The 25,689-nt window shown below is 37.2% G+C and overlaps 1 protein-coding gene across 5 annotated transcripts in view; it reads left to right on the top strand.

Annotated features, from left to right (window-relative positions):
• The window catches only part of LOC149780038 (uncharacterized), a 241,163-nt gene that overhangs the window by 39,085 nt on the left and 176,389 nt on the right, over window positions 1-25,689 (top strand). For all 5 annotated transcript variants that reach the window (XR_016414990.1, XM_089936796.1, XM_089936797.1 and 2 more), the window contains exons 8-12: window positions 746-872; window positions 8,161-8,314; window positions 10,356-10,700; window positions 15,051-15,356; window positions 16,805-16,942. Coding sequence is in view for 4 of the 5 variants with exons in the window: in XM_089936796.1 (XP_089792922.1) it covers window positions 746-872; window positions 8,161-8,314; window positions 10,356-10,700; window positions 15,051-15,356; window positions 16,805-16,942 (1,070 nt within the window). In the remaining variant the exon portion in view is untranslated. The remainder of the gene's footprint in view (window positions 1-745; window positions 873-8,160; window positions 8,315-10,355; window positions 10,701-15,050; window positions 15,357-16,804; window positions 16,943-25,689) is intronic.

Genomic DNA, 25,689 nt, shown 5'->3' with positions numbered 1-25,689 from the left:
TTGGCTGAAAGAAATATGAGTTTTGCTGAATAACTCTTTTTATGGAGTAACTCTGTTGACCAAACATTGTGGATAATGGTTTCTGTACGTAGGTTAATTTGAAACCTTATACCATGACCAAACATTGTGGATAATGGTTTCTGTACATAGGTTAATTTAAAACCTTATACCATGACCAAACATTCTGGATAATGGTTTCTGTACATAGGTTAATTAAAAACCTTATACCATGACCAAACATTGTGGATAATGGTTTCTGCACGTAGGTTAATTTAAAACCTTATACCATGACCAAAGGTAAAAGTTAATGAAATCCATTGGTCTGTAGCCTACAAAGTTAACCATCCCCAACTTGTGCCAACATAGAGGACTATTAAATACATAGAAGAAATATAATATGCTGATCAGTGTACTAATGTCTATGTATTGGGATGATGCAAATACACCAATAATGTTTCCACATTGAGTGTTAGTACTATATCAGTAGCTTAATACAGTACAAGTGGGAATAGTGTCGGCAGTGCAAGTTCACATATGGAAATAGTGTCGGCAATGCATGTTCACATATGGGAATAGTGCAGGCAATGCAAGTTCACATATGGGAATAGTGTTGGCAGTGCAAGTTCACATATGGGAATAGTGTTGTCAGTGCAAGTCCACACCTGGGAAAAGTGTTGGTGACTCGTTAGTCATTGTGATTTATTATTTCAAATGTTAGAATGGTATCAAAATCTTTTCATTTCAGGTGTCAGGATGGTGTCAATAACTACACATGTACCTGCCAACCAGGCTACAAAGGAAAGAATTGCTCAGTTGATATAGATGATTGCATCAGTCGTCCATGTAAAAATGGTGGAGTCTGCAGGGATCTGGTGGGTCTTTTGACATTATGGTTTTGGGTGCAGTACATATTAAAAAATGCATATCATAGCTGTTAATGATGGTCTATTGCTGTCTCTTATTCTGAGCAGCTGAAAATTGTACATATCCTTTTATGTGTCCTAAAATTGTACATATCCTTTTATGTGTCCTAAAAGTGGAGGACATAGTATTTGTGCATCCATCCATTGGTCTGTTTATCTGTCAGTCCATTAAACATTTGTTTCATCACTTTATCTTTCAAGCCATTCATGAAGCAACACCCTTTTAGATAGCTTTTGTCTGGAGAAGTGTGTGCTTCATGGCAGCATATTGTCAGTCACCCTATTTAAGATTAAAGTTAATGATATTGTGAATTGCCTTAAGGAATTAACTGCTTGCTATATGTTAACTTTTGGTTCTGCTATTGATCAAGGAATATGCATACTAATGAAAATCAACTACCGATAAGATGAAATCATGAAATATGCGTGGAGTTCAGAAATGGGCAGAAGAAAAAAAAACAGATTATAATTTTCAGTCTAAAACTTTTTGTATGCACTGAATTGATGAGGATTTAAAGCTTTGTTCTGACAGATGTCTTATTCCTGTTGTCCTGACAGATATCTTATCTTGTTTTGTTAACAGATGTCTTATTCCTATTGTGTTGACAGATGTCTTATTCTTGTTGTGTTGACAGATGTCTTATTCCTATTGTGTTGACAGATGTCTTATTCCTGTTGTCCTGACAGATGTCTTATTCCTGTTGTGTTGACAAATGCCATGTTCATGTTGCCCTGACAGATGTCTTATTCCTGTTGTGTTGACAAATGCCATATTCCTGTTGTCCTGAAAGATGTCTTTTTCCTGTTGTCCAGACATATATCTTATTCCTGTTGTGTTGACAGATGTCTTATTCCTGTTGTGTTGACAAATGCTATGTTCATGTTGCCCTGACAGATGTCTTATTCCTGTTGTGTTGACAAATGTCATATTCCTGTTGTCCTGACAAATGCCATATTCCTGTTGTCCTGAAAGATGTCTTTTTCCTGTTGTCCAGACATATATCTTATTCTTGTTGTGTTAACAGATGCCTTATTCCTGTTGTGTTGACAGATGTCTTATTCCTGTTGTGTTGACAAATGCCGTATTCCTGCTGTCCTGACAGATGTCTTGTTGTTGTGTTGACAGAACATGTCTTATTCCTGTTGCCCCGACAGATGGTTTATCCATGTTGCCCTGACAGATGTCTTATTCCTGTTGCCCTGACAGATGTCTTATTCCTGTTGTCCTGACAGATGTCTTATATCTGTTGTGGAGGGGACCATTTTTATAAAGCTTATTGTTTTACTGAAATATTCTTTCATCATATTAGATATAGACAAATCTACATATGTGTTTTGAACCTAGCGGGCAGAAATAACAAGTTTGTTATCACAAAGGAATGTCAAGGTCATCAGGCCTAGACTATGTTCCTATGCCATATCAAATGAGTTCTTTCCACTGACTTGGAAAAAAACACTTATTTAGTTTTGTATGTATTACATATCCACATTTATTCACACAGTCTTTTGAGAAGTTGTTAATGTATACTTACAAAAGAAAATCAATGAGGCATTTGGCATTTTATTAAACAGGCTTTAGAGCTTTCAGGATGTAACATATACATAGCTGTGGCTAAGATATATGTACTGTGGCATTTGCATCATCAGTCTATCTGCATTAAAGATATCTATTTAGTTTTTAATTTTTAAAAATGTTGTATGGGACATATGAATGCATTCAATCTGCAGTCATAGGCAAGTGAATATTCTTGTTTCTTCTTAAAGTGTCATGATGATATCAATAACTACACATGTACCTGCCAACCAACCTACACAGGAAAGAAATGCTTAGTCTACATAGATGATTGCATTAGTCATCCATGTAAAAATGGTGGAGTCTATAGGGATCTGGTGGGTCTCTTTTTATTATGGTTTTGGGTGCAGTGCATATTACAAAATGCATATCATAGCTGTTAATGATGGTCTATTTTTGTCTCTCATTCTGAACAGCTGGAAAATTGTACATATCATTTTATGTGTCCTAAAATTGTACATATCCTTTTATGTGTCCTAAAAGTGGAGGACATAGTATTTGTGCTTCCAACCATTGGTCTGTTTATCTGTCAGTCCATTAAACATTAAGTTAATGATATTGTGAACTGCCTTAAGGAATTAACTGCTTACTATATGTTAACTTTTGGATCTGCTATAGATCAAGGAATACACATACTAATGCATGTCAACTACCGATAAGCTGAAATCTAGGAATATGCGTAGAGTTCAGAAATGGGCAGTACAAACCAGGTTATAATTTTTACGATCTAAAACTTTTTGTATGCTCTGAATTGATGATGATCCAATGCCGTGTCCTAGTGACATCTTATCCTTTTGTCCTGACAGATTTCTTGTTCTTGTTTTGTTAACAGATGTCTTATTCCTGTTGTGTTGACAGATCATTCCACTGGCATAAAAACAGCATGAATAAACATTTTAATTAAGGCAGAATTCTGTGTTCCAAAATAATGACCTTGGATGCATTTCTGAACTCTATCTTTAGTTGGCACTATATTGCCACTATTGCCCCCACTACCAAGATTGCAAGGAGAGACAACATCATCAATGGTACATGGAACTTTAGAACACTGGGGGCAGTAGGAAAGTTGGAAGAACTTACATATGAGTTGGAGACTTACAACTGGAACATTATTGGTCTCTGTAAAGTGTGCTGGAAAAACTTTGGCAAAATAACAACAGATGAAGGGCATACTCTCTACATTAGCATTAGAGGGGACAAAGGAATTCATGACATTGGATTTCTTGTCCACAAGGGCATTGTAAACAGCATTATGTGTTTCTGCCCAGTCTCAAGCAGGTTCATTACCATCTGCCCGAGGGTGATTCCCTTCAATCATACAGGCCTATTCACCCTCATCTAGCTATGATGACAACAAAATGGAGAAATTTTACAACCAACTGCAAGATGTCATTGACAGCTCACCCAAGAAGGACATTCTCTTTGTACAAGGAGACTGGAATGAAAAAGCTGGGAGTTGATTCACAGACAAACTGCCAAAGCATTTGTAGACCCTTCTGCAATGTAGAAACAAATGAAAGAGGACTAAGGCTCTTGGAGTTTGCTGCCTAGAACATTCTTGTGCTAGCCAACACGTTTGGCCCTCACAAAGCATCTAGAAGATGGACCTGGCACAGTCCAGATGGACAATGTCACAACCAGATTGACTACATCTTGGTGAAAAAAAATGATTCTGCACAGGATTGAATATCACCAGAATGCAGAGTTTTCCAGGAGCAGATTTTGGAAGTGACCATGATTTATTAATGACAATGTTTTGCCTCCACCTGAAAATGATCAAAAAGCCTAACCAACCAGGAATCAGATTTGACCTTTAAAAATTGAAAGATGCAAAGGTCGCAGAAGCCTTCCAAGCAATGATAGGTGGTAAATTTGCACCTTTGATAACCCTGGACAGTCAAGACACCAACCTCAAGTCCTTAACAACCACAGCTGTGACTAGCAGAGCTAGTGAGATGATTGGTAAATATCATTGAACAAAAAAACATTGGGGTATGACAGTGTCCTTGAACTATGCATCAAAAGAATAGAACTGGAAAAGGGAAAAAGAGATAATGAAGGAGCTAGAAAATACAGAGAGATAAAGAACATGATATAAAAAGCATGAAAAAGGCAAAGAAATCCTGGATAGAAGACATTACTGCAAAATGATGACAATCTGAGTAGAAATGATAGCAAAATGGCATATCAGCTGGTGAAAGATCTGTGAAAACTGTGACCAACGTCCAGGACAAATCAGGAAAATGCCTCACAGAAGATCAAGAGATCCTCAAGCGATGGACAAAATACTGCTCAGAATTGTACAATCATAAAACCGAAGGACATTCAGCAGTAATAAATTGCCCTCAGGCAGAGGAAATTGATAATAACCCCATTCTTCATGAAGAATTAGAAATTGCAGTTAGCTCACTAAAGAAAGGAAAGTCAGCTGGCATTGACAACATACCAGCAGAGCTCATTCAAGCAGGAGGAGAAGAGATAGTCACAGTCCTGACAACAATCTGCAACAAGATATGGCAGGCAGGAGAATAGCCCACCACATGGACTCAGTCTTGATCATCATGTTTCCCAAGAAAGGAAACCTACAGCTATGCCAAAAGTACAAAACCATCAGTCTTATCAGTCACCCAAGCAAAGTCATGCTGAAGAAAATTCTCAACAGACTAAAGCCTCAAGCAGAGTAAATTATTGTTGAAGAGTAGGTAGGCTTCTGAGTTGAAAGGAGTACCACAGAACAAGTCTTCAATCTCAGACTTCTTTGCGAGAAATACCTTTAGGATCAGCAGAATCTATACCACGTCTTTATGGATTTCAAAAAGGCCATTGATAGGGTATGGCATGTGGTCTTATGGGCAACTATGAGGAATCACAACATCAGCTCAAACCTGGTGCAGTTTGTTGAGCACTCTATGACAAAGCCACCAGTGCTGTCCTCATCCATGGCAGCAGAACATCAGTCGGAGTCAGGTAGGGATGTATACTATCACCTACACTCTTCAACATGTTCCTGGAAAGGATGATGGAGGATGCCTTGCATGACCACAAGGGCACTATCAGCATCAGAGAAAAAACAATCACCAAACTTTGCTTTGCAGATGATATTGATGGTTTAGTAGGAGTGGAAAAAGAACTGGCTGGCTTGGTTGAGCACATTGACACAACCTCCACAACATATGGTATGGAGATTAGTACCAAAAAACCAAACTGATGACAAACTATACCAATGGCATCAGTGCAGAAATAAAGGCCAGTGGACAGAAGCTGTACAGAGTCACAAGCTTCAAGTACTTGGGATCAGTTATCACAGACGAGGGCTCCAAACCAAAACTACTTTGCAGGATTGCCCAGCTAGACAACAACAGCAATAATAAGTTTGAGACCAGTATGGAAAGATTTGGTTCCAAGATCAGGCTCATGTGCTCGATTGCCATATCCGTCTTTTTGTATGCTTGTGAAACAGGGACACTTGCATCAGATCTACAAAGAAGGATTCACACCTTCAAAATGAGATGCTACCACAAGATCTTGGGCATCTCATACATTGACCATGTAACCAACAAAGAAGTCCACAACAGGATCCAACAAGCCATTGGGTCCTATGAAGATCTCATGACCGCTGTAAAAAAAAGTGTAAACTGAAGTGGTGTAGCCATGTTTCAGGATCATCTGGGCTGGCAAAAACAATCATGCAAGGCACAGTGCGAGGGTACAGAAGAAGAGACAGACAGTAAAATAGGTGGAAGAAAACATTAAGGAGTGGACAGACATGGGATTTGGAGATTCCCACAGGGCAGTAGTGAACAGGCAAAGATAGAGAGAATTGGTTGTAAAGTCAACTGTGGTGTCCCAACGACCTCTTGCGTTAAGGGTTTGATGATGAAGATAAGTTACTATTGTACTGATGTGCCATACAGTTCTAGTACAAATATTTGAGGTGCCATGCAATTCTGCTGTGTACATCAGGTCATTTGTGGTCACTGACTGATACTTAAGGGTTGGAAGTTGGTATACTTAATAATCTTCACTTGAAGGTGTGTCACAAATTATATTGGAGGGTACCATTTTTAAAGTTAGTGTCACAGGTCAATATTTTGGAATTTAGTTATGTGTTTGCTTCTGCTTTCATGACTGAGAGCTGTGTAAGATGGTTGAAACTTGGCATAGTTAAGTACTGTAAATAGCAAATGTTTTGAATCTCAACATTTAGGGTCCTGTCTTGAAAGTTGAGGTCACTGGTCTGTATATCAAGGTTCCTTTTTTCTGCTTTATATCTTGTATCAGTTTTGATGATCATGGTTCACTTCTGTTTGTAAGTTTGATGGCATTTTATGCGTCTCAGTCAAGGTTGTATCTTCAAGATCAAGACCATTAATCCAATTTTTTTGTGTACACAGTTTCTCTAATACCCATCAAGATAGAATCTTCTCTAATAACCATCAAGTTTTGTGACTTTTCATATTTGTTAGAAGGTCAGATGTCAAAGTTATGATGATTAAGTGGAGAGAAGACATTTGCTAGTTTTGAATTATTGTAGATCTTGCAGTTTCATTTTGATGCCAACGTATAACTTGACATCAGTATGGCAGCCATGAGTGGCCAAATGGTCTAAAGCACTCACTGTTATGGATCATTGAAATCTTACCTGTCAGCATGGGTTCGAGTCTCAGTTTTGGCCAATGTGGGTATGTGAGAAAGCTTGCCAGTAGCTTCTCATGGGTCAGTGGTTCTTTCCAGGGTTTTCTTGGGTTCTTCCTCTACCATTTATAACGCTCCGGTGGCCTAGCGGTTAGAGCATCCGCCTCAGATGTGGGAGGTTGTGGGGTCGATCCACGGCCGAGTCATACAAAAGGTTTACCAAAATGTTACTAACAGTTGCCTCGCTGGGCATTCAGCATTAAGAGTTTAGTGTTAGGACTGGTCGGCCTGGTGTCAGGATAATGTGACTGGGTGCTACATATCTGCAGCCTGATGCCCCATTGCTCAATATCACTATAAACTGACACACTGCAGACATCAGAGCGATATGACTGAAAAATTGATAAAGCTATGTTAAGAATCCAAATCACACACACTCTACCATTTATACTGGCCACCATGTATAGCCTATCTTGTGCTGAAAATGGCAGTAAACCCTACAACAATAACAACAACAAGATAAACATCATCATTATGAAATCTTCACATTACATTTCCTGATTAATTTTGATAAGTTGCTAAGTGTTTTACTTAATTGTAAGCATCATATTGGCAAGATAAGTAAAAAGAATATGAGAAAGATATATATTTTATAAAAACATAAACTTGTAGCCTTGGGCACAGATAACTTGGTCATTGTTTGTGATCTTTAGAATTACAAGTTTTTGTACTATTGATTGCATGAAAGTTTTTTGTGCCCTCATGATATTCGGTGGAGGATATATGCATTGTTACCTGATGTTTTTGTTTGTCCATACGTAGTCATGATTTTCATTTAATAACTCCAGAAGGAGTCACTGGATTAACTAAATTTGTTTGAAACTTATGGTGAAGAAGGTCTAGATCGTGTGAGAGTTTTACCGTTTTACATCAAAATTGACAATAAATTAATAGCGCATTTTAACTGTATTTCTAGTTTTACCTGTACCTGTATTTCTAGTTTTACCTTTAAGAACTGTATTTTGGCAGGTTAATGACTTTTCCTGCAACTGCACACCTGGCTGGACAGGTAAAATGTGTGATGTTGACATAAACGAGTGTGCCTCCAATCCATGTCAGTATGGTTCCAGCTGTTTCAATGGCCAGAATATGTACAGCTGTAGCTGTACTCCAGGATACAGTGGTAAGTCTCTTTGTGTTTTGGTATATTATGGTATGGTATAGTCATTCATCTTGTGCTGTCCATTTACAATTTAGGTTTATAACTTCTCAGAAACCACTTGTCCTAATCTGATTTAACAGGAAGCATTGGACATTAATCCACCATTGAATATGGCTGCCATCACTAAAAATAGAAAAGCTCCAAAGGACTTTTCAGCAGACCCAGACTTGTATAAATGATGCCAGTCTTCCTTCAGATATGGCCAGCATTGCTAAAAAATAGAAAATTTCCTTTAAATGAGTTCTTCTCAAAATGTCTGTCAAATTTGACTAATTTTGACAAAGAGCATCTACACAGGGCCTTTATATTTGAACTGATGATGCCAATCTGCAATCAGATATGACTTCTATTACTAAAAATAATGAACTTTTAAGTTGCTTAACTCAGTAACCCCTGGCAACGAGTTTACGTGGCAGGAGGTTGTAGCCTACTGCCAAGTTCTGTAACATCAAGGTCATGTATGATACACTAAAGTGGGTGGTATTATAGAAAGGGAGACAGATGTAGCTCTATAATGATACCAAATAATCTGGAAGTTCTAGTTGCCCTACAAGATACAGAGGGAAAAACCTCCTTTTTTGGACCCGATTTGGTTCCACCCAAAATTCACCCATTGTCAAAATCCAATTTTATGTCCGGATTTTAGACTGTTTGGTCTCAGATCAAAGGCAGACCAGTATGAACTGCAAACAGCCAGATGAACCTTTGCAGAAATTAGGATAAGATGGGCATTTGGAATAAAGAGTGGTCTCAATACGAAAATAATTGGTCCATTAAGCAAAAAACAAGAAAAGAAAAAAAGAACTCAATCTTTTACCCTTATGCTCACGTGCGAGCAAAATAGCCAATGATAAACGATGTTTCTAACACAGCTAGGTGTTAGGTTATTGGAAAATCACCTGGAAGTTTATGTATTATGATGTATTCAGAAATAGCTTTCAAAATGTGTTTCCTACTCGCATTTCAGGCAAAAATGACAAAAACCTCCAGAGGTTAATGAGTTAATGGGTACATTTCGATGACATCATCAAATTTGAATATTCCTTGCGTATTTGATTACTTATGCATCAACATTGCACATAACTTACAAAATTAACCATTCCTTGACAATTTGTAAAAAAAATAAAAAATCCTTGTTAACTCATTAACTATTGGTGACGAGTTTATATGGCAGGATGTAGTGGTCTACTGCCTATCTCTGTATTGTCAAGGTCATGTACGATACACTGTTTTCTGTACATTAAGTTTAGTCTAACACTGTATACCTTGGCCAAAAGTCAATGTCATTGAGTCCAGTTGGTCATAATCTCCCAAGTCAAGTATGCCCTACTAGTACATACATCAAACACTAATATACTTGGACAGACATTAATATAATGTGCTGTTCATAGTACATGAATAGGGACCAGGCATGGAAACCATAGAACTGAGCTGAGCTTGAGATTTTGTTTGACCAATCACAGATCACATTACTTTTGAAAGCTCATCTCTGATTGGTTGATAGTGAAATCTCAATCTCAGACTCTGGGTAAGAGTATTTTTTTTAATTATTTCCAGGCCAGGTAAAGCAGAATTTTGAAAACTACAAATGCTGTAGGCCAACATTTTGTATCAGATCCATTTTCAAAGCTTTAAGAAATAATTTCAGCTTTCAAAAAGTGAGGTACTCATAGTGATACTTCTCAGAATGGTAAGTTTTGTATGAAGAATAAAGCCTTAGAAAATAACAGTTGTTGAAAATATGCATACATCGCTATTAATGATGTGATATTTAACTGTTGGGACATTAGTGTGGTCATTAGGATATATCACTCATGCTTAAGGGCCCTTTTAAAATGGCCACTACCTCTTAGGTCTTTTTCTAGGATGGGATGGAAAAATCTGAGGACATATACAGTGATTTGATTCTTTTACAAATCATCTGAGTAATATCAGGTACATGTAAATGAGTCATGCTTCTACTGTCTTATTTCTACTGTATGTAAATGGTTTTCTTTTACAGGAACAAATTGTGAAACTGATATCAATGAATGCTTGCCCAGTCCATGTGGTAACAATGGAACATGCATTGACAGGGTGAATGGATTTAACTGCACATGCCAGCCACAGTGGATGGGAGAAACATGTATGGAGCAGTATGATGCATGCAGCCCACGTTTCCAGAACTGTAAAAATGGGGGAACCTGCAATACTAGTCCCCCAAGTCATAATTTCAGCTGTAGATGCTTGCCTGGATATACAGATAATGACTGTAGAACAGATGTGAATGAATGTGCTAGTTCACCTTGTATTCCACCACTTCAGTGTTATGACAAAGTCAATAGCTACATCTGTGCATGTCCTATTGGTAGGTATCTAATAGACAGTGAATGTATACATATATATGTGCATGTCCTATTGGTAGGTATCTAATAGACAGTGAATGTATACCTACAACTTTGCATGTTCTGTTAGTAGTTATCTAATAGTCCTTTACCTACAGCTATAATGCATGTCTTATTTTACAGGCCATTAATTTATATCTGCAGCCACACAGGGCTGAGAGAATCAAACATTTTTATTTTTCTTTTGGATCCGGCCTAAGGAAAAACACATGACTGCTTGGTGAGCTAAAAGCTAAATCTACCCAATTCAGAGACGTTTCTTTTAGAGCAACCATTTAACCTACTCAGTTGTCAGCACTACCACCATATAACCCAGTTACTATCACTTCTGTTTAACCAACTCACCAGCACTACCATTTTTTAGCCTAGTTATCAATGCTGCTTCCATTGAACCCAGTTATCAGCACTACCACCATTGAACCAAGTTATCAACACTACCACCTCAGACCTCACAATAATGCAATGCTAACATGGCTGAATGTATAACACAGTCTTTGCATTCTATACTTATTGTCCCATCCAACTTTGTCCATCCTTCCAGCCATTGGTCTATTTGCAGACTATGCAATGATCGCAAAGAGATGCCTCATGTGTTAGATTTGCATTCTGACCATAGGTCACTGTATGAATGGACTTGAGTATCACAGAAGGCAATATGCACTTGAGTTTGTCGGTTCACAATTGCAATTCATTTAGTTTTCAGATAAACTTTGATTTTTGAGTTAATATCTAAATTTATCTGGATAAATTTCTCGAGTAAGAAGCACAGTAGAGTTATGCAGTGTCTGTATGCAATGTCTTATTTTCTATTTTAATAGATCATTAGACAAAGGTGTTATGTGTACATTTGTGACACCTTTGATGGGTAGTGAAGTTCTCATCATCGTCAACAATGTTAAGATACTTTGCTTGAGTGCTTGACAGTTATATAATGTAGATCTTATGCAAAAACAGATTTCTTTACTCTTTTCTGCCTAAAGTCAAACCTGTCAATGGCTGCCATCCATGGAAAAGGCAGAACTGGACTTTACAAAAAGGTGATGTCTGTTATTAGATTCACCTTTTAAAATTGGGTTTTGAACAAACATAAAATGCACTGAATATTATTATTATTATTATTATTTTATCAGAATTGTTTTATATGCACTATTCAACAAAATCATGAAATACATATACATTGTTCTCCCCAAAATTGTGTCCATGCAAGATTACTGTACCTGCTCCCATTAATCCATCTTACAAATTAAATCATCACTGACTGGACATAATCACCAGTCTTGGTTTCTTTTGTGCACCATGACAAAACAATAATTTCTCTACCTATTGACACTAACATATGACTGTGAAAAAGAGGACTTACTCTCTAGTCAGCCATCTTGTACAAGTTTCACGCTTTTCAAAAATAATATCTGGATAATTCATTTGCTCGACTCATCAAAATCAAATGACAGTGAGCTTATGTGGGAAGCCTGTGATGAATAGGAAATCAAACGAAGCCACGTATGGCTATTCTTTGGGGTCCACAAAGAGAAACTTCACCTGCCCTTACAGACAAGTTTTAAATATAGACTGAGCCCTGATGCTAATGAAAAGGGTCGTAATACATATCTGTTCTCAGAGACAAACCTTTTTCTTCAGAGTCGATGGCTTTAATTAACAGGCAAATGGACATCAAATTCTACCTGTCACAGTGGCACAAAAGCAGCTTCCATTTCTGCAGTGACAATGCAACTACTTTTTCCACCATCCAGCCTGTGAATTGCTTTGAATCTCTACACTAATGATAAAAACTGTCTTACTTTCAAATTTGATACATTAGCACCTTTCATTTACACCATCAGCGTGACTGGACTACGAGTTCAAGCGAGATAAGAAATGTTTGCACTTTGATTCACATGATATTCCCTTATTTAGACAACAACTTTCACATAAAGCAAAAACTGAGATTGCATCTGCTGATTGGTTACTGTAGTTAATAGTGACCACTTAAGGCAGAAATAAATCATTGTTTGGTTAAGAAACACCAGTCTGCTGTGCACTGTAGGCAGGTGACCATTATGTAGAGGACATTTATATTAGAACTTGACTTGAGGTAAAATTAGAATAGCTGTTAAGAACAGGTGACCATTGAGTAAAGGTCAGACCTATAATACAGGTTAGACTGTACTCTTAATGCTTTTGGCTAATTATGACCCACTTTGTGTCAAATAGGAGAGGCGGACAGGCAGGCACATTCAGTATGTCTGATTTTCTGTCTTTATGTCCCTCCTCCTGTACCACACATTCATATTTTTTTTTGCAAAACAACTCCTTAATTATGTTTTTATTTCAAAACAAATTTTGTATGCAACTAGATACTAATCAAATCATTGCTGATTTTGATAGCATTCTGTGTCATCCTTTAGTTATATCCCTGACTAGCTGACCCATCCACTTTTATTTCCAGTCCGTAGCTCTTAAATATTCTTATATTAACGAAATTTGCTGGAAATGAATGAGACCTTCTATGAACCTGATTGTCAGAATTCTGTCATCGTTTAGTTATAGTCCCTGTATTTCAGGCCCACCCACTTTCATTCCAACATATTAAATGTTTTTATTATTGTATAAATTCAAACAAATTGGGTATGCTACTTAAATTTGATGATATCTTGGCTAAGTTCATTGTAAGTTTTATGAGTCCTCTTTTAGCAGAGTTATAGCCCTTTGATTGTCAGACCCAGTAAGTTTAGCTTCTGTACAGTTTGTGTGTAACTTGATTTTTATCAGTCAAGTTCAGTCATTAGCATTTTGATTCATTTAGTGGAATTATCTTCCTTGATTGTCCTGTATATTCACCTGTTTTCTTCTCTACACAATAACTCCCTTACATTTGTGTAGGATTTCAACCAAGATTGTATAGATAGCGTGATATTGATGAGGTCTTCAATACATTGAGTCAGTCTTTTACCGCGTCGATGACCAGCACAACTATTGTCCCCAATCTACAGGCCCATCCACTTTCATTTGTGTGAAGTAATACCTTTCTCTCTTATTGGATTCCAAATTTGTTGACAGCTTGATATCGATGGAGTCCTAAATGCAGATGATCTTCATTGTTTTCATCATAATTTAGTGGAGTTATATCCCCTGGTTGTTGAATCCATTCATTTTCATTTCTGCACAGTAATTCATTTAATTTTAATTGGATTTTATGGTCAAGTTTAATAGTAACCTTTGTTCTTAATTTAGCAGAATTATTGGATCTGTTTGCGAGACCCCCACTTTCTTTTTTGCACATAAATTGTACAGAAGTTGCAGCCACACCATTTTATATCCCAATTTCTCCCAGAGCTCGTAGTGTTATGATATTCTTGGGTAAAAAGTGTATAATGTAATAAACCAGTGATTTCAAGCTGGGTGGTAAGCATTGATTTTACACAAGTGGACTTCCTTAATAGATGCATCCCTGTAAATTAAAACAATTGTGGAGCTTAAATGACACTTTAGGAATCCTAAATATAAATACTTGCATGATCATCCTTCATATAACAGATGCCTGTGTAATGTGGACAGTGGATACTTTAATTCATTTCCTACTGTATATAAGTGACACTTTATGGTTTGTGATTTTAAATAAATGAATTTACTAAAGATGTCAGGGGCCCCGAGTGACCAAGTGGTGTAAAGCGCTCTCCATTATGGATCACTGCCATCTCACCTCAGTCTGCATGGGTTCTAGTCTCGGATTCAGCTAATGTGGGCATGTGAGAAAGCTTGCCAGTGGCTTCTCGTGGGTCGTTGGTTCTTTCCGGGGTTTTCCTGGGTTCTTCTTCCACCATTAATATTGGCCGCCATGTATAGCCTATCATGTGCTGAAAAATGGCATTAAGCCCCACAACAGCAACAACTAAAGATGTCCTTATATCAGAATCTCTTGATGTGTGAGTCCGATTTAAGGGAAAGCATCCTAAATGCCCATCTTCATATAGAAATACAAAGCAATTATAACGATATAATGTTTATTATTGGTTTAATAGCACTTTTAAAACATTACAGTCTATATCATCTAGAGTAGATAGGAACTAAGTAACATTCCCAAGGACACACTGAGGAGGCTGATCCATGCTGTCCTGGGTGGGTATTGAATCTGCAACCTTTGGACTACTAATCCAATGCTCTACCAATTGAGTTATCTTAATTCCACTCACACCATATAAAGGACACCTGTCTGTAGTTGACAAAATTTCTTGCCCCTTGATTGCCTAAAAAACACTTTCTTCCCTTTAATGCCTCAAAAGTTGATATTTCATTGTTTATTACATTGTTCACAGGTCTCACTGGCAATAACTGTACAGAGGAAATTGATGAATGTGAGAGTAACCCCTGTCAGAACAATGGAACATGCCTGGATAAGAGAGGATACTATAATTGCAGTTGTCAGCAGAGTAATTTTACTGTTAATTACGGCACTTTTAACAAGACGTTCATCTCGGGATTCCAAGGTTATAACTGTGAGCAGGATATAGATGAATGTTTGTATCAACCCGCTATTTGTCAAAATGGAGGACGTTGTGGCAACATGAATGGTACTTTTTCTTGTTTATGTGGACCAGATGGAACTGGAAACTATTATCTAGGTAAGGTAGAAGCATTTTAATGTTTTTTTAAACACATTGCATATTTTCTGGATGGGGAGGGTAGTAAAATGTATATGATATAATCCATGTCAGATTTGAAATTGCAGTCTCTGAGGATATCAGTGATTTTCATTTATTTGTAAAAAAAGATTTGCCTGAAATGGACTTGAAAAAGTCTTACATGAATTGATTGTTATTTATGGTTTGCTAATTTTTCGCAATTTTTCTGTTATTATAATGTTCAACAAAAATGTAAGACTCAGTAAAATATGTTGCTGGCATCAGTGCCATTTTGAAGAGACATACAGAAGAATTTGGGTACCAGGAAAACATTTTGCAAAACCATGAAAATGTGTTCTGCCAAATTAAACTGATTGGACAGTATGAATAACACGGGCGTCTAGAGTCAGACACAGTCCCAGCCCATCAGTTTGGAAAATTAGCATTGGACCAGTGGTCATTATGGCAATACAATTTAGAGCAGAAGATGCATTTTAACTAAACCAAAGTACTGACATGTAATTTTGAGTCATAAATCATAAATTTATGTTCAGTGTTTACTTGATGGTTAGGTACTTTCACCACCTGTGTTACCTTCCTTCCTGCCATGTCTTGCATCGTAACTTGTATATGTATATATTTTGTTAGGTTTGCTTTTCAACAGTTTATAAGCCTATGGCACATAAAATTAAACTTACTCGAAATTTGCATCATTACATTTGTCCAGTGATTCTTTTGTGCACAACCACATTCATATTGTGTATTATTAGTTGTAAAGCAAACATAATTAGGATCATCTGAAACTTTATTTGCCTGAAATTTATGAAACTTCAAATAATTTCTATATTTTGGTTATACGGCCAGTTTCATAAATGTCATACAAAATGAGCACTCGTATAAGATCCTATATTTAGTTGAACAAAGAAATTAAATATCTTGTGATAACGTAAGATTCATGAATGATTTGTCATATATTGGTTAAGTCTAACTGTAGATCCATATCTGTTGTCACATAATGCATAATGCACGAGCAGAGTTGCAATTTCATAAAAGTAGCAGTAGAACTAAGGGCTCTTCCAGTAAAACCTGGGATGCAGGAAAGGCTCTTTTAATGTGGGGTAATCACCCATTGATGCAATTTAGAATTTTCTTATCATTTTCATATGAACTCTGTGAAATGAAAGGGCCCTGACCTTCCTTGGATACCATGTATGTTTAAATGGAACTGCCCTAGCAACATAGACCCTGGTCTGTTGGTGCATTATTCAATGGTAGATTATGGTCTGTTGTTTGACAATGGACCTGCCTTATAGGCAAGTATATATGTTAGTTTTAAGCCATTAAAGTTCATTCTCTTTAGAATATATTTCAGATGTGAATGCATATTCAAGCATATAGGAAGTTAGAATACCTCAACTAGTAAATTTAAACTTTATTTTTGTGACAAGGTGCCTACTGTGAGCGGACAGCCTCCTACTGCTTAGTTTCTGATGATGTGAAATATGATTTGCCAGCATGCAAGAATGGGGGAACATGCCACAATGTAGACAGAGGTTATCGTTGTACATGTGCCCCAGGCTATACAGGTAGGTAGATCAGAAATATAATTTCTTTTTCTGACTTTCATCTTAACCATTTTGGGTGTTGACCCAAATTAGGTTGTGGTGTTAGCCTCTCAACCCATCAAATCCTAGAAAACACTTGGGTAGGAAATTTCAAATTATTTAGGTTGATCTTGGCTACCCACTGAAAACAGCATGGTAGCCCAGTTTGGGTTTGCATCCCATTGGTTACAGACTTCTGCAGTAGAGCGTTTGACCCTTTGTGGGACTCCTGTGTTCAAATTTTGTGTTAAAGGTTATTGCAGGCCAGAAGAATTATAGGTTACTGCATTTGTATGAGAAAATATGAATGAGTTTTTTTAATGGAAATACTGCACGACCTTGGGAGTGAAATATGATTTGCCAGCATGCAAATGCACTAAATACAAAACAATAAACAAAAAATACACTACAAGAAACAAAAGCAACTGAATATATGCCACATTCCAAACTAAATACACAAGTGAAGATTCATCCAACAACATATCCATCCAACAAAACAAGTTCATTTTTTCCAATACAAATGCAGTAACCTTTTTTATTATATGCTCATTTTCCTGTTCTACCTAAGGTGTCATTGTATAAACAAAAACACACTACAAGAAACAAAACAAGTGAATATATGCCACATTCCAAACTAAATACACAAGTGAGGATTCATCATTACACAACAAAATTATTAATTTGCACATAACTCTACCCAGATAAATTTTAACTTAACAGCGTGCTAGACATAACTTTCGAAAGAAAATGACATTTTGGTCTACTTAAAATTAAAATTTGGAGTCATATTGTGAATGAATGCGCATTGCAACAACTTTGCCATTTGACTGGAATGAATAGACTTTGGTATTTTTGTAGATTCTATGAAATTTCATGATTATGGACTGGATTTATTTGTGCCAATTATACATGAAATACATTAGTCTGAAGCAGCGAGGGAGAAGCATGTTGACATCTGCAAGTGTTTTTCTGTTGTCATTGAATGTTTGAATTCATAATGTTGGGAAAGATATGAAGTCTTTCAATTGCAAGTATCAAAAAGACGCTATTGAATTTAATGTTTATTTCATTTTGAGTGCAGTAAGGAGGATGTAATTGTACTTGGAATATAGTTGAAATTACAGCACAATTTCGAAATGTGTAATCAAGCTTGAGAACCCATGAAATGGCTAAAGTAATTTGGATTTGCAGAGCTAAGAAAGTATATTTTGAGGAAATTCAGGATGTAAAACTGTAAGTATATATTTTGCCATTCTTATTATCAGCTAAAGAAGACAGTTTATGCTTTGTGACTTGCATGTTATTTGTAAGGACCCTAACTGGCATCTATAACTAGCCTAAACCAGAAACATTGTATCAAAAGAGTTAATGCAGAATGTACAAAAGCAGCTGGTATGTGGTAGTCCATGAAACATCTGCTTTAGTTCATTCAGAAACAGGGGCCCTGAGTGGCCGAGTGGTTTAAAGCGCTCACCGTTATGGATCACTGCCATCTTACCTCTGTCTGCCTGGGTTTGAGTCGTGGGTTCATCCTGTTTTGGTATGTGAGAAAGCTTGCCAGTAGCTTCTCATGGGTCGGTGGTTCTTTCCTAGGTTTTCCTGGGTTCTTCCTCCACCATCAATACTGGCCACCATGTATAGACCATATTGTGCTGAAAAAAGGCGTTAAACCCTACAAAAACGTCATTCAGAAACAAATTTGATAAACCAAAACCTAAAGTTTGTTTACAAAGTAGTTCCTAATACACTATTAGGCAAATCTGAGTTCAGTATGAAGTTGCACATAAAATATTGCATGATTATGTCAGATTAACAGAGAAAAAAATGAGCATATAATAAGTAAGGTTATGTCATGACCAATTTGAGTATTGTATATTTATTTACCTTGTTTTTGTTATGTAAGTATGCCATATGTACAGTGAGTGTAGTCCAAAACATATGTTGGTGGTTTTATATTAATTAATGATCAAACATTGCAGTTATTATGGACAGATGAATATGCAGCTTATAAAAGTGCTTATGAATCAGGTTTAGACACGTAGCATTATTTATGGCAAATCTTGAGTTACTGTCAGTTGAGAGAGTCGTTTGTTGATCTAACAGCACATTTTCATATCAAATCTTATGTGTGGCAACTTAAAAATCAATGTGAAATCACAATACAGTGGTTACCCCCTCTTATACAGCTCCCCCTCACACTAGCAGCCACCTCCACTATGAACCCATTTTTGTCAACACTGACAAATTTGTGTACAGAAGTATCCCTCATGGGTGGCCATCCATCTGATGCAACATGCAGCCAGCATATTAGTAAAACATTATCAAATTTTCCCTCACAAGCGGTCAGATTTTATTGAATACATGTTCAAAACCAATATTTAATTCACATGGTTATGTAAGTAATCCAATAATCATATCAGATATTTGTTCCCAGATGTCAGGTTTTTGTTACTGAGGTAATTGCTGGTATTATATCATGTACCACTATTAATAGTATTATATCACTATCTACAAACACCAGCGTTTACAAGATATGGGCTCAGCAATGTTGTCTTTGACTTGGTCAAGATAGGCTTTTGTGCGTTCATAACCCAAAGAGAAATGAACCTTGAATAAAACAGGGTACCAGGCAGAAACAGAAAAATCATGTGACAGTTCATGTATCACTTTAAGGCATTTTGTCTACTCTAGAGAAGTTTCAACTCCATCATTAGCATCATAGGAATAAGTCATTCCACAAGTTTAACATGCCATCGCGTAGACAGAAAATTCTTTCTTTAGAGAGTTCAAGAGTTCTTGCCCAAAACTTTGATGTTAGAAAGACTCGTACAAACACAGTTTTAACAGATAAGAATATCATGTGGCATTGGAAAAGTGGACTAAAATGGAAAGAGAATGATTCTGAATGCCAAGAGATATTTGTACCAAGATTTAAGTGACAAGGTTTTAGTTGTTTTGCACTATGCATGCAAAGTACATCCCACTCCAATTTCACACTTAAGACTTAAAAAACTATTAATTTATGTTCACTTGAAAGAAGTCTATTCTTAAGACAAGAAGAATCTTTTAATAACACTGGACAACAAATTTTTACAAAAGTCATGTTACTGAAATAAAATTAGTCAATTCTTATCAATTTTTATGTGCTGAACACGAATATGACAGTCAAATTGCAAAATTGGCTCTAGTTTTTTTGTAATCTGCAAGAAATTAATGTTTACATAACGAAATGCATTCCAATAGTAAAAGGTCAACTGTAATAGCCTACCTATAAAAAATCAAGTCATTGACTACATCTTAGATTTCTTCGCCTGTCTCTTGTACAGCTGTTCGGGAGCATCTCTGAGGAGTGTCCAGCAGTAGTCAGCCAGCATTGTAGTGGACCATTTTCCCTGGTATCTTTGTTCCATTGTTGCGATATCTTGATGAAAACGTTCGCCGTGTTCATCACTAACAATACCACAGTTGCTAGGAAAGAAATCCAAATGGGAATGAAGGAAGTGAATCTTTAGAGACATATTGCAGCCAAGTTTCTTATACTTCATCAACATGTCTTCTACTAGTTCCTTATAGTTTTCTGCCCTAACATTTCCGAGGAAGTTTGTAGAAACTAGGCGAAAAGCATTCCATGCTTGTTTCGCATCACCTTCCAGCAAGTTGTTGAACCGGTCATCTTTGAAAAGCTCTCGAATCTGAGGACCCACAAAAACTCCCTCTTTAATCTTTGCTTCGCTGAGTCGAGGGAATTTTTCATGCAGGTATCGGAATGCTGGCAAAGTCCGGTCAATGGCTTTCACGAAGTTCTTCATCAAACCTAGTTTGATGTGAAGGGGTGGTAGCAAGATTTTCTGAGCCTCAACCAGAGCTGGGTGTTGGATATTCTTCTCTCCAATGGCTACATTCTGCCTGTGAGTCCATTCCTTCCTCATGTAGTGCATTTCCCTTGCTCGGCTATCCCACTCGCATAAGAAACACATGTATTTTGTATATCCTTGCTGCAGTCCCATTAAAAGGGCAACTACCTTCAAATCACCACAGAGGTGCCAGCTGTACTTGTTATACTCAGTGGAATTCAGTAGCTGCCTTAAGTTATCGTATGTCTCTTTCATGTGGACAGCATACGCTACTGGAATAGATGGAAGAATGTTTCCATTGTGCAAAAGCACAGCCTTGAGACTCAGTTTCGAAGAGTCCACAAATAGTCTCCATTCTTGTGGGTCATGAGTGATTTTTAAAGCATTCATGAGGCCCTCAATATCGGAACAGAATATCAGATTACTTTCCTTTCTGAAGAAAGGCTCCAATTGCTGGTGGCGCTTTCGATATGCAGTAATTGTGACATCTTCTTCTAGAAGATTCCATTGTTGGAGTCTTGATCCTAGCAATTCTGCCTTGTTCTTTGATAAGTCCAAATCACGAATCAGGTCATTTAGTTCTTCCTGTGTTATTCTGTGTGGGGTTGATGATGCACCACAGTGAAAATCTGGATCACTGCATGCTGATGGACCAGGAGAAGAACAGGTCGACTCACCTTTGTCTTCGTCAGATGAATCAAGAGAATATTCTGCTGGAGGTTCTGGAATAGGAAGTCCCTCACCATGTGGAACTGGTCTCAATGCAGACGGAATGTTTGGGTAGACTATTCTCGACTTCTTTCGCTTCGTTATTCCGCCGGAAAGAGGAGGAACCAAGCAGAAGTAACAGTCATTTAGGTGGTTGCTTGGCTCTCTCCACACCATTGGGACTGCAAACGGCATTGATGACCTTTTGCAATTCAACCACTGTGAAAGCTGTGTTGTACATGTAGCACAGCATATATGCGGAGCCCAAGGCTTGTCTTGGTCACCAACCTTGCATCCGAAGTAAAGATGATATGCCTTCTTCACTTGAGAATTGATACTTTTCTTCTGGTTGGCAAATGTCACTTCCCCACAAATATAGCAAAAATTGTCCGCGGTATTAACACACTTTCGAGGCATTACTGTTCTTTATTGTACGTAAATGGATAAAATAATAAGTTTTATGTAACAGTAGCTTGAACTGTCTCGCACAACGTCTAAAATATTTTAAATGCTGAACCTATCTGATTGGGCTTTATATAGTACACTGCTTACGTCAGCTTCAGCAGCCGCCTGGCATTAGTATAATAGGCCTACACATGTATAGTACACTGCTGACGTCAACTTACTTCAGCAGCCGCATGGCATTAGTATTGCATTGCATCAGAAAATGATGCAATCAACTGTGGATGATGTGAGCATGATGGTATTATGCAATGTTACATCATTATTCCGGATGTTGCTGCAGTCCTACTGGAGAAATTTACACAGTGAAACATAGAAAATGAGGTATATGAATATCTTCAAAACGAGAGCCAATACAAATTTTTCACGGTTATATTCGTGTTCGGCACACCAAAATACTACAGATTAGGGCCTTTTCAAGTCAGTAATGATTTCACTGTTGACCAGTGTAATTAATGTTACTTTTAATTGAAAATATTAAATGCTTTGAAGTTAAATCTTGCTTTATTTCTTTATTCACCAACTTTTCACAAACATAGTCTCCTTTGGAAAAGTCACCCATCTTAAAAGGCAGTTTTCCTTGTAGGCTTATAACAGGGGAACCACTGTACCCTACTATCTGTTACCATTTTAAATTATTGGGCTACCATAGTACCTAGTTTGTCTGTTCCTTCAATATCAAGCAACCAGTCAGATCCAGCATGGCTTATTCAGACTGCTTGTTTTGATCATGTGACTAGCACATTTGTGGATTTGTTATGTGAATGTCACAAGACTATGTCATGTGACTATTATCAGCACAGTTCAACCATGCATCAGATTAGAGCATGGCAGGATTATATTTTACATAGTAACTCAATTTTCTCAGAGCACCATCTAATAAGGTGGTAAAGGGATAATGCTGTATGGAAGCACAGTGGTCCACTGTCATAAAAACTACAGTTTCAGATTAACTATGCTATGTTTTGACCCGCAAGGACAAATTTAATTTTAGAATACTTTGTAATGACAGTTAATCTTCATTAATATGAAGGCATGACATGCAGCTGTATAACAGATAACTCATCCAGTGATCCAGCTTTATTGTCAGTAATACAGCATATATCTGTGTCTATAACATACACTGCATTAGACATGGGTCTGCCAGATTGGAGTCTAACTAAAGTTGTACTCCTTAAACCTTTCACAATTGCCAGAATGGTGACTAGGTTAGTTTGTTCTGCTTAACCCTTTCCCAACATAGAAGTACTTAACACATTAACCCCTGGAGCTTTTTGTCATTTTTGCCTGAAAATTGAGTAGGAAACACATTTTGAAAACTATTTCTGAATAGACTCGAAAACACCAAATCCTTGGTCATCTTTCAATAACATACTGCCTAGTTGTGTTAGAAACATCATTTTTCGTTGGCTATTTGACTCACGCATGAGCAGAAGGGTAAAAGTTGGACTTCTTTTTTCTTGTTTTTTTTTAATTTTTTTATTTTTTATTTTTGCTAAACGGAGCCATTATTTTATTATTTTTGTATGGAGACCACTCTTTATTCCAAATGCCCATCTTATCCTACCTTTTGCAAAGGCTCATCTGTCTGTTTGCAGTTCATACCGGTTTGCCTTAGATCTGAGACCAAAAAGTCTAAATTCCAGACAAAAAATCTGATTCCAACCACGGGCGAATTTTGGGTTAAAAAAAAGTCGGGTCCAAAAAAATTTCTATCTGTATTTTGTAGTGCAACTAGATATTCCAGATTATTTGGTATCATTGTAGTCATTAAACTACATCTGTCTACCTTTCTATAATATTAATAATAATAATAATAATGAGGACTTTGTATAGCGCCTAATCTTGAGAAGTTCTAAGTGCTTTACAACATTAGACAACACCTATAAGATAATAAACATATAATGATATGATTACAAAACAAACACCATGAAATTAGAAAACATTAAAAAACATGCTGAGAATATTTAAGGTAGGAAACATTATTAGGTTTTTATGTTTGTTCTTGCAGTCGAAATAAGTGAGTTTTGAGAGCCCTCTTGAATGTGATCACTGTCTTTGTGTCTAAGTTCAGTGGGCAATTCATTTCACCTTGCTGGGCCCTGGTATGCAAAAGAACATTGTTCATATGACTTTGTTTTCATAGTGGGAATAATGAGTATACGCTTGTCAGAAGAGGAGCGTAAGTATCTTGCTGGTGTATACACATGGGTGAGGTCGGATAGGTATGTTGGTCTAGAGTCTGACAAAGAAATGTAGCGCAGGGAACAAATTTTGTGTTTGATTCTGGATCAAATGGATAGCCAGTGTAGGGTACAGAGCAGTGGGGAGGTGTGCTCTGATCGTGGTACTCCAAGTATGATCCGAGCAGCTGTGTTTTGAACTTTTTGAAGTTTCTGGAGTAGATATTGAGATGAACCAGACAGAATTGAGTTACAATAGTCCAGTCTTGAAAGTACTAATGAACACACAAGTGTTTTAGTGGCATCAGCTGAAAGATATTTGCGAATTGAGCTGATGCGTCTCAGCTCAAGATATGCAGCTTTGCATATGTTCATGACATGTTGGTGCAATGTGAGAGTACTGTTCAGAGTAACACCTAGGTTTCATACTGATTGTGTGAATTTAATGTTGGCGTTGCTGATATTTATTGTTTGAGGTAAAGGATGTGAATGAGAAGGTCTTTGTGTTGTGATCAGAATGGCCTCAGTTTTATCATCATTCATCTGCAGCTTGTTACATGTCATCCATGATTTCACATCAGAAATGCACCTCTCTACACCTCGGATGGTAGCATCAACTTCAGTTCGATAGCTAGATTTGTATATTTGGGTGTCATCAGCATACAATTGGTGAGACATTGGATGATGATCTATGACACTTGAGAGTGACTGAGTGTATAGAATCAAGAGAACAGGTCCAAGAACAGACCCCTGTGGAACACCACAACATAGATCAACTGGGCTGGAGTGTATTCCATTTGTAGATACAATTTGTGTCCTGTTGACCAAGTAGGACTTGAACCACAGTATGGCTGTATCATGCCAAATACGTGCTGGAGACGGTGAAGTAATATATCGTAGTATATTGTGTCAAATGCTGCAGATAAATCAAGGAGGATGAGGACTGTAATCTTTCCGCTATCCAATGCAGAGAGAATGTCATTAACTACTTTTAGAAGAGTACCAGTAGTTTCAGTACTGTGGCAAGGGCGATATGCAGGTTGTACATTGTAAAAAGACTGTTTGAATTTAGATGAGATACAAGCTGGGATAGAACAACCTTTTGTAAGATTTTTGTTATGAATGGGAGATTAGAAACTGGGTGCTAGTTCTTTAAATCGTTATGGTCTAGTGTTGGTTTCTTCAGCAGAGGCTTTACAATGGCAGTTTTGAAAAATGATGGGAATTCCCCGGATGAGAGAGAGGTATTAAATTAAAAATAACATCAGTTAGTGAAAGCAATACTGGATCTAAGCACTCAAGCAGCAGTGATGTTGGAATTGGATCAAGTTCACATGACTTTGGTGCACTCTTCATCAGGATTGTACGTATGAAATCCGTAGAAACAGGTCCAAATGCTGCTAATGGTTCCTGCTCAAATTCTGTATCCCAACTTTGTGGTGATGACGATTCAATTGAAATTGTGGTGTCAAGCTTATCTCTAATGGTTTGTACTTTGTCACGGAAGAAATTTGCAAACATG

Source organism: Sinohyriopsis cumingii, chromosome 16 (genome assembly GCF_028554795.1).
Source record: "Sinohyriopsis cumingii isolate HCF-2022 chromosome 16, ASM2855479v2, whole genome shotgun sequence".
Lineage (NCBI taxonomy): Eukaryota > Metazoa > Mollusca > Bivalvia > Unionida > Unionidae > Sinohyriopsis > Sinohyriopsis cumingii.
Note: the sequence above shows the minus strand (reverse complement) of the source record. Positions and strands in the feature narration are given on the sequence as shown.